At 42.4% G+C, this 13,634-nt stretch overlaps 1 protein-coding gene across 1 annotated transcript in view; it reads left to right on the plus strand.

The window, feature by feature from the left end:
- The first annotated feature begins 4,515 nt into the window (after positions 1 to 4,515).
- The window catches only part of LOC132874563 (potassium voltage-gated channel subfamily D member 3-like), a 218,930-nt gene continuing 209,811 nt past the window's right edge, over positions 4,516 to 13,634 (plus strand). The window contains exon 1 of the mRNA XM_060910854.1: positions 4,516 to 5,618. Within this exon, the coding sequence (XP_060766837.1) occupies positions 4,516 to 5,618 (1,103 nt within the window). The remainder of the gene's footprint in view (positions 5,619 to 13,634) is intronic.

Genomic DNA, 13,634 nt, shown 5'->3' on the forward strand with positions numbered 1-13,634 from the left:
TTTTCTTCTCGCTTTCTTTCCATTACTGTAGTCAGTTTCATTCGCGCACTCACGTCCTCCATTTTTCTCTCCTGTTTCAAATTTGTATCCCACAACGCCTTGCGCGAACGGAGAAAGCCCACCATGTGATGATGCATGACGTAGTATTTTGAATTGGGTCATGTTGAAGCAGCGAAGAATTTAGGGCCACATGGCCCTAAATTCTCGTCATTAATTGTTCTATTTAAAAAAAATAAAAATAAAATTGGAAGTGATTCGAACTCAGTAGCTTTCGGTCCACTAAACAAGAATAATTAGGTGTCAGGGAAAATTCTTTTTATGACCTAGACTTGAAAAATCTGAAAGGCAGTCTAGCTTTAAAGCAAGGATTCTCAGACTGGATCTCAGGAATGAATGGCCATGAATCTGATTAACAATTTGTTCATGAATTAAAGTCTCAGGCTACACTGGGTTTGAGAAATGACTTGATATGACTTTTGGGAGTCCACCTGTGGCACAGGTGCGTTTTTAGATGTTAAAGTATGGAAAGAGGACTGGTATGGGATTTGGGATGAATCAGGGTGTTTAATATTACACGAGCTGATGGAAGATGGGATAGTGACGTCATATAATTAGTTTAGGAGGATGAGCAGAGCAGAGCGCGCTAGAGAGAGAGAGAGAGAGAGAGAGAGAGGTGTGACTGAGTTTCCCCACAGTTGCCTTCTTTCATGGAGGTGAAGCGCAATGCTGGAGTGATGGAGAGGAGAGATGACATGGGGTCCTTGCGCCTGCTCTGACTCTGATTTACGCTCATCCATCCATCCATCCATCCATCCATCCATCCATCATCAGCATCATCTCTTTCTTGTTCTGCTACCCAAGCCGCGATCAGGACCTCCTCCACCTCCTCCTCCATGCCTGAATGAGGACATCACCTTCCAAAAAGAGTTGCTTTGCAAAAAGGATCATCTTTTCTTTTCTTCCTTCCTTCCTTCCTTCCTTCCTTCCTTCCCTTCAGTGCTTCCGCGCTGACTTCACGTGAGTACAAATCCGACTTTTCCATCCATGCCTTGCATTCCTTGTGCACGGCATTGCAAACTGAGATCACACTTAAGGCTTTTAGTTTTATTGCACATCTTTATAATAATAATAATAATAATAATAATAATAATAATAATAATAATAATCACATGTGCAGCATTGACAGCACGCGCCACTTGTGACCAGCAGAAGTCCGACTTTCATTTCCGTTATTTCAATTCGTTCATGCACGTGTATTTCTGCTCTTCTTTATTTCTCCCCTTGTGGGCACTCGAACAGGGACGGGCTTTGGATGGGATATTCACTATAGCTAGTCACCTATAGGGCTGCATCATGACTCAACAGGTATCAGGTATCCACAAGTCCTCCAGACTGATTCTGCTCCTTCATCAAAAACAAAAGAACAAGACATGAAGATGAAATATCTTTCAATTACCTTTTACAAATCATAATAATATTCCTATAATGCATTTGTTTCTTGTCTTTATATCTTGTCTGTGAAGATTCTCAGTCATCCGGGTCATAGTAAACTGTGGGTGGTAAGAGAGAGCGCTTGAAGATTCTTGAAGACGTTTCACCTCTCATCCGAAAGGCTACTGAAGAAGCCTTTCGGATGAGAGGTGAAACGTCTTCAAGAATCTTCAAGCAAGTCCAGTTGCTCTCTTTACCACCCACAGTTTGTCTTTATATCGACTTCATTAAGCCTTTATACATGATCTGTACATCAGAGCATCTTTTTCAGATGGGTTAGATGTGAACACATACCATACCATACTGTACATGCCTGAGTGACCAGTTGTGCTGCAGCACTCAGGGAACTGTTACGGAGGTTAGGTGGCGTGCTCAAGGGCAGTAAAGGAAGACGAAAGTGCTCTTCATTCACATTTTCCTGCTGGTCCAGGGACTCAAACTGACACCCTTCTGGTGCCAAAGCTGCTTCTTTAACCTTTAGGCTTGCAGCTGAAGGGATTTTTAATTTGTTTGTACCGTAATAACGTGAGATCTCTTAAGTCTTTTAAGCAAGGACACGTGGATGTATTAAAAGCCACGTTGAAATCTAAAGTTTCATTACATTACAAGCATTTAGCAGACGCTCTTATCCAGAGCGACGTAGAACATATCCAGAGCAGCCTGGGGACACAGTTGGGGGTTAGGTGCCTTGCTCAAGGGCACGTCAGCCATTCTTGCTGGTCCAGGGATTCGACCCGGCAACGATTTCGCTGTGCTGTAATGGACACTTGACGAATAAAAGGTTTAAAATTCCTTTTCTAGGGCCCTTTTTTTTTAAAATAAGGTCCATCTTTTTCCATACTTCTATGTATGCATGTAAGAACAATAATAATTTGTGCAATATATGTATGTATATATTTTCTTATCAGTGCAATCTGTGTACATACAGAACCAAACAACAGATTTCTGTTTACACCATTGTACCAGTGCAACTCTGTATACTTTACTATTTATTTTTATACTTTATTTGTTCTCCCCCTTTCCCCCCCACACTCTTTTTCTTTCTATAACTCATAATGAGTCAACAGCACCTTCAATTTCGTTGTACCTTTGGAAAAGTGACAATGACAATACAGACTATCTTATCTTATCTCATCTTAAGACAGTAAAACGAAACTGAAAACACGAAACGGGGCAACGAGGATATAATATCATATCAACTTTGCTGCGACTGAGCACTAAATGCAAGAGAGAGTAAAAATAGGTTCTTGAAACTGCAAGGGCATGATGGTGCTCAAAAGTGTGCAAATGCACAGTCCTCGTTTAGCTTTGACCCAGTCCTCCATATAGCCACGTGTCCTTGCTTAAGAGACCGAAGAGACCTCACATTATTACGAAGGGACAGCAAATTAAAAATATCTTCAGCTCTTATAAGGAACTGGAATTGTAATGCAAAGCCTGCGGTGCGAGCACCAGTTACTTCAAATCTAAAACAAATCCTAAATTTCACAGGGAGACGCCAAACACGTGGGTCGTTTAATCTTTATGAGAAGATGAGCTGCTGCGTTGTGGACTAATTAGAGATGAACCCGAGCTCTTTGACTAAGTGCTGATAATTGCTGCAATCCTGTTGGAAGTGCATAAATTATATCGTAAAAGGATAAGACATGTTTGATCTTAGCGATATTTCTGACATGGAAATAAGGACTGAACTGAGCTGGAGTTTTGGTATGCGTTACAAAATTTGGAGTCGAATTACAAAAAAAGAAAAAGAGACAAAAGAGTTATCTGGGATTTGAAGGACTTCTGTTTTGTCTAAAGCGATCGTGCTTTGATCATGCACCGAGCCCACTTTTTCCATTTGTATCCTCACGCTCGTAAATGATCCCATACTGATCTCTGATGACCTGAGCCGACTCTCTGCAAGTCTTGCATTTATGCTCAAGAGCCATGTAGCGTACGCTGATGATGTTCACATACATCTGTTGATTGAAAACAAATCAAATCCAGTCCAGTTCAATCCTGCGCTTCAGGATGCCCTTAGCCCCAATTAGACAGTTTTCTTTGTTTTGCCTTTCTGGCAAGAACCCTTAAAGCGAGACGGCCTTTCGATTTCATAAAAATCGGTGAAATTTCGTTCCCTCTGAAATTTGGTCATTGTGATACACGTTTATTTCTGTAAAATCTCACAAAATATCAGGCCATTCTGTGACTGGGAAGTTAATTAATTTGAGGGGATTAAAGCAAATAACGTGCATGAACTCGCTCGCTTTGCGCAGTCAAGCAGACAGAGGAAGTCCGTGTGTGCGTATGCGCAGGTTTACCTTTGAGTGTGCACTGACAGTTCCATTGTTCTGTCGCTAAACGAACAGCTGATAACACCGAGGTGCTCGCTGAGCGCCAATATTTATTAGTTTGGTCCTGCGTTTCTTTTCCTTCATATATAACATAATGTCTTTTCTTCTCGCTTTCTTTCCGTTACTGTAATCGATCTTTCATGTTTCATTTGCACACTCACGTCCTCCATTTTTCTCTCCCGTTTCAAATTTGTATCCCACAATGCCTTGCGTGAACAGGGAAAGCCCACCAGGTCATGCATGATGTAGTATCTTGAATTGCATCATGGTGAAGCAGGAAAAAATAGCGGAGAAATTAGGGCCACATGGCCTTAAATTCATTAATTGTTCTATTTTAAAAAACTAATAAAATCGGAAGTGTGTGATTTGGATTCAGTAGCTTCGGTCCACTAAAGAAAAATAATTGGATGTCAGGGAAAATTCTTTTTATGACCTACACTTGAAAAATCTGAAAGGCAGTCCACCTTTAAGGTTCGAAATAGATCCCATTTGGAACACTATCTTCGAAAAACTGTGATCAAATTCACCCCAGTTTACTTTTGTCTGAAACTAACAGTGGAACACATCAGTAATTTTTAACACCATTTCTGTACCACCAGTCTGATTATGCTTATTTTCTTTCCACTTTCAAAGATGATGGCTGATCTCGGGGAAGCTTATATTTGAAGGACCCTGCATCAGAGTCACTATGGCAACGGGAGTAGCGGCATGGCTCCCTTTTGCCCGGGCGGCCGCCATTGGCTGGATGCCAGTGGCCAACTGCCCCATGCCCGCCGCACCCAGGGACCACACTAAGAAACAGGATGAGCTGATCATCTTGAACGTCAGTGGGCGTCGCTTCCAGACCTGGAGAACCACGCTGGACCGTTATCCCGACACCCTGCTCGGCAGCACCGAGAAAGAATTCTTCTACAACGAGGAGACAAAGGAGTATTTCTTCGACCGTGATCCAGATGCCTTCCGCAGCGTGCTCAACTTTTATCGTACAGGTAAGCTCCACTATCCTCGACATGAGTGCATCTCGGCCTATGACGAGGAGCTCGCCTTCTTCGGGATCATCCCAGAGATCATTGGTGACTGTTGTTATGAAGAGTACAAGGACCGCAAACGGGAGAACGCCGAGCGCCTCATGGATGACCAGGAGGAAAACAAAGAAGGCAAGCTGCCTAACATGAACTTTCGTGAAACAATGTGGAGAGCCTTTGAGAACCCGCATACCAGCACCATGGCCCTGGTGTTCTACTATGTCACCGGTTTCTTCATCGCTGTTTCTGTTATCACGAATGTAGTAGAAACTGTCCCTTGTGGTTCCACACCAAGCCAGAAGGATGTACCATGTGGTGAACGCTACACTGTGGCCTTCTTCTGCATGGACACAGCATGCGTGATGATCTTCACAGTGGAGTACCTGCTACGCCTGTTTGCTGCGCCTAGCCGCTACCGCTTCATGCGCTCCGTCATGAGTATCATCGATGTAGTGGCCATCTTGCCCTATTACATTGGCCTGGTCATGACTGACAATGAGGATGTCAGCGGCGCCTTCGTCACATTGCGTGTGTTCCGGGTTTTCCGCATCTTCAAGTTCTCACGCCATTCCCAAGGCCTTCGCATCCTGGGATACACACTTAAGAGCTGCGCCTCTGAGCTCGGTTTCCTCCTTTTCTCCCTCACCATGGCCATCATCATCTTTGCCACGGTTATGTTCTACGCTGAGAAGGGATCAAGCTCGAGCAAGTTCACTAGCATTCCTGCGTCTTTCTGGTACACCATCGTCACAATGACCACGCTTGGGTAAGTGAAGCTCACAAATTTGCAAAAGATTGAGTTGATTCCAAAAAACTGGGCTATGTCTGGACTATTCAGCAGCTTTATGTTGGAGATCTTTCTCGTACTGGGCACCAGCAATGCCAGTGTGGGTGGAAGGGAATGCCACAATTGTGCCAGTCTCTGATATGTGAGAACCTTCATGTTCCTTAGGGGTTCTTTGGATAGTTTGAAGTTTCCTAAAGTCTGGTTTAGATCATTGTCATTTTTAGTCTAATAAGATTATTACTTTCATGCCATCACAGTACAACAGACTGTCCGATAACACATGTTGTCCTGGTCAGATTAATAAACGAAGGACCTCTAACAAACAAACAAAAATAAAGAACAAAAAACTATGTTCAGCATCAATCAGCATGATATCCATTTCCACCATCGTATGTGTTTCTCTCCAATGAGTTTTGAGCCGTCTTCCGATTGGTGGATTTTAGCCGAGCTTCAAGAGATTGTCCTAAAACATGCAAACACTGCCAAAACCTTTGCGGTCTAAGACGGCTAATTTTAACTCACAACCAAAGAATCGTTTTCGTAACATGCGATGTTTGTTTGTGGCAGAAATATCAGTGTGAAATTTGTTCAGTGTGAAGCTGAAAGAGAAACCTCTTGTTGGGTTGTAGATTTCGACTATTCACTGGATGGTGTAACATGCTTGGAGGAGAGCACTAATTACCTGAATTTTGTCATTATTAAGGACAAATCTGCAAACTAAAATAAAAATATTGATTGGCATCGTCAAAAGGAAATGCGTTCCAAAGAATCAGGGCTTTGAACCGGTTCAAGGAACGAAAACGAAAACCGGGAACTTTTTCTATTTCACATGGAACAGAAACGAAACCAGAAACTTTATTATTTTTTATGTTCCGGAACAGAAATGCTTATTAAAAATAATGGTAACCGGTTAATACCGGTTTTTATTTCGTTCCTCAAAGTTTCCGTAGCCTACAAATAAAAAGTCATTCTTCTCCTGTGCAAGTTTCTATGACCCGCTGGGGTTCACTTCCTGTGTGACGTTCGCTGACTGAATGGAGAGAGCAGGAGGGTGGACTACTATCACGTCTCCACATCTTAAATAAGAGGTAAATATTGCAGTGTATCGTTATACAAAAACGTCAATTTCAAACACGATATCAATATATTTGTCCACGTTAATGAGAGGCTCGCGAACATTAAATGACGTTAACCTCTGTTAGCCTATCAATGCATAGGGCCTGACTAGCCTTTGGTAACACACTAAACGAATTACCTTTCATTTTTGGCACTTTTTCTGTTTGTGTAGATGGGAAGACATACTGAGAATCCAAATCGCCAACATTTGAAATAATAATTGTTTTGAATTATTTCTTGTCTTATTTAAGGAAGGTTGTAATAGAATTAGCCTACATTTGGCTTAAGCTGGATGAGACAGAGACATCATTTTATAGCAATTTGTTAAACAGCTGACAAGGAACGTAATTAACCGTTCCGGGAACGAAATTTTTTTGTTCTAACCGGTTCGGGAACGTCTATTTAATGGTGGAACCCAAAACCGGAAACGTTAAAATTCCGTTTCTGTTCAGAACGAACCAATAGAAAAAAAGTTCTGGTTCAAAGCCCTGCAAAGAATAGTTTCCTTCACGCAGAAGAAAGCATAGTGAGTATATAACAAATCTTTCCAATAATTCCCAGAATATTCAACAATGTGAAGCTCTGTACCAAACATTACTATAAATTCAAAGGTAGACTGCCTTTCAGATTTTTCAAGTGCACAGTAGGTCTCATCTCATCTCATTATCTCTAGCCGCTTTATCCTGTTCTACAGGGTCGCAGGCAAGCTGGAGCCTATCCCAGCTGACTATGGGCGAAAGGCGGGGTACACCCTGGACAAGTCGCCAGGTCATCACAGGGCTGACACATAGACACAGACAACCATTCACACTCACATTCACACCTACGCTCAATTTAGAGTCACCAGTTAATCTAACCTGCATGTCTTTGGACTGTGGGGGAAACCGGAGCACCCGGAGGAAACCCACGTGGACAACATGCAAACTCTGCACAGAAAGGCCCTCGCCGGCCACGGGGCTCGAACTCGGACCTTCTTGCTGTGAAGCGACAGTACTAACCACTACACCACCGTGCTGCCCTGTGATCATTTCTATAGTATCAATTAATTCACAGGGAATATGTGGACACTCGATAGAATCTAAGACTAAAGCAAAGGTCTCACATCGCCAGAATCACTTCACGGTAGATGATTTTGAGCCTTCCGTCAGAATACATGAGAGCCAGGGAGCTAGGTTGACAACCGAGAGGGCGTGGCTTCTATCCCCGGATAGTTTCGTCGTGTTGAAAATTGCCGTGGGTCAAGTGCCGGATGAATTTATCTGTCACAACCGTGAAGGCATCCGTAAGGCTTACATGGGCTATCGGGGGTTACCGTAGCATTCGGTCACAACCATCGAGTTCAAAATGTTCACAGAACAACATTCTGCAGAAAGTGAAAAGTTTGCCTCGGGGGCGTGGTTTATTTTGTCTTGCTGTAGTTATGCCGTACTGCAGTCGTGAAAACCATACACACTGCCATCATTGCTGTAAAACCATATGTTGCTATCACAATTAGTCTACCGGCATCTTCCGTCACTATCGTCATGGCTACTGTGGGTGGCCTCATTTGCATATTTACTCTGCCCAAATTTATGCGATGCATCACCTCCAAAATCTGCCGGAATGGCCACGGTAGGCTCCAGCCATGGTTCTCATGGATCAACCGGCGATGTGTGACGTTAGCATAATAAAAAACAAAACCAACCAACCAACCAAAGACCTCATCTCATCTCATTATCTCTAGTCGCTTTATCCTTCTACAGGGTCGCAGGCAAGCTGGAGCCTATCCCAGCTGACTACGGGCGAAAGGCGGGGTACACCCTGGACAAGTCGCCAGGTCATCACAGGGCTGACACATAGACACAGACAACCATTCACACTCACATTCACACCTACGCTCAATTTAGAGTCACCAGTTAACCTAACCTGCATGTCTTTGGACTGTGGGGGAAACCGGAGCACCCGGAGGAAACCCACGCGGACACGGGGAGAACATGCAAACTCCACACAGAAAGGCCCCCGCCGGCCCCGGGGCCCGAACCCAGGACCTTCTTGCTGTGAGGCGACAGCGCTAACCACTACACCACCGTGCCGCCCCAACCAAAGACCTAACTACTGATATTCTGAAGCTTTTCATAAGGAAATGGTGAACATTTTTGGAAGGAGTCTCCAGTGTCAGCGGAGCGCAGGTGGCCAAGTGGTTAGAGCGCTTGACCGCTAAGCGAACGGTCCCTGGTTCGAGCCTCGGCTCGACGGGGATCTGGGGCTCGCTCCCTGTCCACCCAGCAGTGAATGGGGACCTGGTGGAAACACTGGAGAAGTTAAAGGCGGCGAGGAAAGGAACTGGCCACCCTACCTCACTATGCTGATGGCCCAGGACAAGTGCGCTGTCTAACAGGCACTCCCCCAGTGTACGAATCGTATATGGGACTCCCCTTTGCCAGTGTCAGCACGTCGTAACCATATGATTGACAGTTAATAGCTGTTATGACATAAAAGATTACAGGAACTAACTTGTTTTGCGGATGATCATCCACAACATTAAAAATGTAGCTAGAAATGGATATGACCTTTTAAAACAAATAAATAAAATTAGTTGTTAGTAAGTCTCCGAGGTAGAAGAGGAATAAAACACTCGCAAGACATGAACTTGAGGGTGGGAACAGTAACTCGGCTTTATCTCAGGATGCATCATGCTACTGATTATTTTCCTAGAACAGAACATCCTGAAGTGCTTTATTTCTTACTGAGCAAATATTAGCGGTTAACGCTCAGGCGTCTAACTGTTGACGCTCATTGATGCTCTTTACAGGTGTATCGCATGTCGATATATATGCTTGGATTATAACCAAAACAGGTATATGCTCTTCAGCAGGTGGATGAGTTTAGGGTAAACGTGAACAGTGTGATGATTCGCCATTTTTGCATGTACAGTAAACGCCACTTCTTTTCAGATTAGAGCATACATCACGAAACCGATATGACATTTGGTCATTCGTACATTTGTTTATACACAAAGTCATTACTGTTATGTGTTGTGGGGAAAATGGAAAATGGACTGAGGCCATATTGGCTGTGAGTAAACGAGAGCTGAGGCAAAGGCACACGCTGCAGCTTCACAAAGGCGCAGTGGGTATTAGTAGCTGTCAGAGTGACTAATAGCAGATACCACTACATCTGCTAACAAATATAAACCTTCATGATATCTGCCATTTGCTGTGCCACGAGCAGCCCGAATAAGGACAAACTCTGCAGGACACGCAGGACAGTCTGTGCAGTGTGTATATGTCCTGTTTAGAGCACTGAAGAGCCTTAGAAGAGAAGATCGATTATATTAATGTGACAGTTATGACGGGTTAATTCAGCTGAAGATCTGGGGTTCAAAAGCAGGATCGAGTTCTTACCAAGAAATTCTTCATCGGTTCAACATTAGCTCCAATATTCAACAACTCTAATAATCCATATCATGTCTAGAACCGCTCAAATAAGTAAAGAGAAATGACATCAATCATTACTTTAAGACTTGAAGTGTCTTAATTAATAAAAATAAAGAAAAAAAAAACATTGAATTAGAAGGGGTGTCCAAACTTTTGACTGGTACCATACTACATTTCTGAGACATCATAGATAGCATGATGCCTCTTTATGTAGTAATAATAATAATTAAAAAAATAATAAATGTATTTTAATTGATAAATTAAAATTATTTTAATGACTAAGCAAAATATTTGATGTTGAAATTCTGTACTTAATCTTTACATACAAGTGTCATCATTTTTAAAATGTAATTTAAAAAAATATATAATTATACAAGTTTTAAATTATAAAATTATAATTTTAATGATAAAATGTAATATAAAATAATTAAGGGCGGCACGGTGGTGTAGTGGTTAGCGCTGTCGCCTCACAGCAAGAAGGTCCTGGGTTCGAGCCCCGGGCCGGCGAGGGCCTTTCTGTGCGGAGTTTGCATCTTCTCCCCGTGTCCGCGTGGGTTTCCTCCGGGTGCTCCGGTTTCCCCCACAGTCCAAAGACATGCAGGTTAGGTTAACTGGTGACTCTAAATTGAGCGTAGGTGTGAATGTGAGTGTGAATGGTTGTCTGTGTCTATGTGTCAGCCCTGTGATGACCTGGCGACTTGTCCAGGGTGTACCCCGCCTTTCGCCCGTAGTCAGCTGGGATAGGCTCCTGCAACCCTGTAGAAGGATAAAGCGGCTAGAGATGATGAGAAATAGAAATAAATACATTTTTGTAGGCATTTCCACAAATCTACTGCAAATATTATAGTGTAGATCATATACCGTGTCGAAATGCCTTTGAGAATTGTGATATATTTGTCATATCACCCCCCCAAAAAAAACCAAACAAACTTAAAAAAAAAAATACAGTGAAAATCTGGTTCATTTCATGCAGTTTGTACATCAATTAGATAAATCACTCATCCCAATCACTGCTGATGACGTGTTATGGATGTGTCTGAAAATTATCAGGCCAAAGGGTGAGCAAATCTAATGGGCGTGTCAATGCCTGTCACCAACTATCTACAGTCTGGGCTAGAAAGAAAATCAGCCCTCACGTCTTCATACCCTTGTGTATTTTTTATAACGATCATTATTGGTCCTGTTGCGCTCAGTTCCACAAGAATCCACCTTAAATCCACTCATTTTTTTAAACGGCAAATAACTTGACGTTATATTGAGCTTAGTCACGGTAGCCCTTTTATATCAGCTGCCACTGGTGGACCATGTCTTAAAAAAAAAAAAAGGCAGGTTAAAGACTAGAACAGGTTGATGCTCTGTTTTTCAGGTTTCTCGGTCATGATACCGGAGTAGTTCACATCATCCAGTTTGTGATAATCTAAAACGGATAATCCCATAAAACGCAACACTTTCAACAGGATTAACGTAGCATGAAACAAACCTGCGCCAACCCACCTGGAAAATGATTCGAGAATGAAACAAGAACCTGACAGTTGTGTTCTATTAGAAAAGCTAAACACTTGTCACAGACAGATTTCCTCAGAGTGAAGGTTTAATCCCAATGTCAAAGAAAAAAAAATGGTTTACTTGATGAAAACCTTGAGATTAAGGTCTTTCCTTTCAGTCAGGGACTAATATACCAGAGATGAGGATGATACAAGGTCATGTTTTTGCTGATTGCGAGAAAATAAATAATATATTCTGTGTGAACGTCACGGTCCACAATCTCACAGCTGTTTCTGGAGCAGCTTTGGGACAAGTCAATACATTGCTTGGTTTTGTTGTTGTTGATGTTTGAATCTCTCCAATTTAGCATACACTACCGTTCAAAAGTTTGGGGTCGCCCAGACAATTTTGTGTTTTCCATGAAAAGTCACACTTTTATTTACCACCATAAGTTGTAAAATGAATAGAAAATATAGTCGAGACATTTTTCTGGCCATTTTGAGCATTTAATCGACCCCGCAAATGTGATGCTCCAGAAACTCAATCTGCTCAAAGGAAGGTCAGTTTTATAGCTTCTCTAAAGAGCTCAACTGTTTTCAGCTGTGCTAACATGATTGTACAAGGGTTTTCTAATCATCCATTAGCCTTCTGAGGCAATGAGCAAACACATTGTACCATTAGAACACTGGAGTGAGAGTTGCTGGAAATGGGCCTCTATACACCTATGGAGATATTGCACCAAAAACCAGACATTTGCAGCTAGAATAGTCATTTACCACATTAGCAATGTATAGAGTGGATTTCTGATTAGTTTAAAATGATCTTCATTGAGGGCGGCACGGTGGTGTAGTGGTTAGCGCTGTTGCCTCACAGCAAGAAGGTCCTGGGTTCGAGCCCCGGGGCCGGCGAGGGCCTTTCTGTGTGGAGTTTGCATGTTCTCCCCGTGTCCGCGTGGGTTTCCTCCGGGTGCTCCGGTTTCCCCCACAGTCCAAAGACATGCAGGTTAGGTTAACTGGTGACTCTAAATTGAGCGTAGGTGTGAATGTGAGTGTGAATGGTTGTCTGTGTCTATGTGTCAGCCCTGTGATGACCTGGTGACTTGTCCAGGGTGTACCCCGCCTTTTGCCCGTAGTCAGCTGGGATAGGCTCCAGCTTGCCTGCAACCATGTAGAAGGATAAAGCGGCTTGAGATAATGAGATGAGATGATCTTCATTGAAAAGAACAGTGCTTTTCTTTCAAAAATAAGGAAATTTCGAGGGTGTCGTGGCTCAGGTGGATTGGGCGCCGTGCCATGAATCCAGGGACCCGGGTTCGATTCCGGCCCGGGGTCATTTCCCGATCCTTCCCTGTCTCTCTCCCGCTCATTTCCTGTCTCTACACTGTCCTATCCAATAATAAAGGTGACAAAAGCCCAAAGAAATATATCTTAAAAAAAAAAGGAAATTTCAAAGTGACCCCAAACTTTTGAACGGTAGTGTAATTTAGCTTTTTATTGACACATTCATTAACTCTCTCATCATCTTTCATCAATCAATGAATGAAGGGTTCATTCATTCATTCATCTTTAATGAAGTTCATAGAGAAGACAAGTCCAGATTTTTTTTATTAAAAAAAAAAAAGTTTCATCCCTATTTTCTCCACAACTGATCATTCGCCAATTTCCAACTTCTACATAAGAGCAAAATAATTTCTATGATTTTTTTTTCTGTTAATTATTCTGTCTAATGGGACTTTTAAATATTTTATTATATTTTTTATTTTGTCTTTTTTCTTTTAATTGTGTTGATGTTTTGGTTTTTGATGCATCCATTGTGAAGCCAAAAAGGCAAATTTCCAGAAACATTTAGCCACTGGGATGAAACAAACACCACATGTGCTTTTCTCTCTGGTGTCCGTTTGTACTTCAACAGGTTGTCATTAAAATTACACCACCGTCCTCTTTTTTTTTTAAAACAAACATTATTGATATTTCAAACA

This window comes from Neoarius graeffei, chromosome 26 (assembly GCF_027579695.1).
Source record: "Neoarius graeffei isolate fNeoGra1 chromosome 26, fNeoGra1.pri, whole genome shotgun sequence".
Classification (NCBI taxonomy): Eukaryota; Metazoa; Chordata; class Actinopteri; order Siluriformes; family Ariidae; genus Neoarius; species Neoarius graeffei.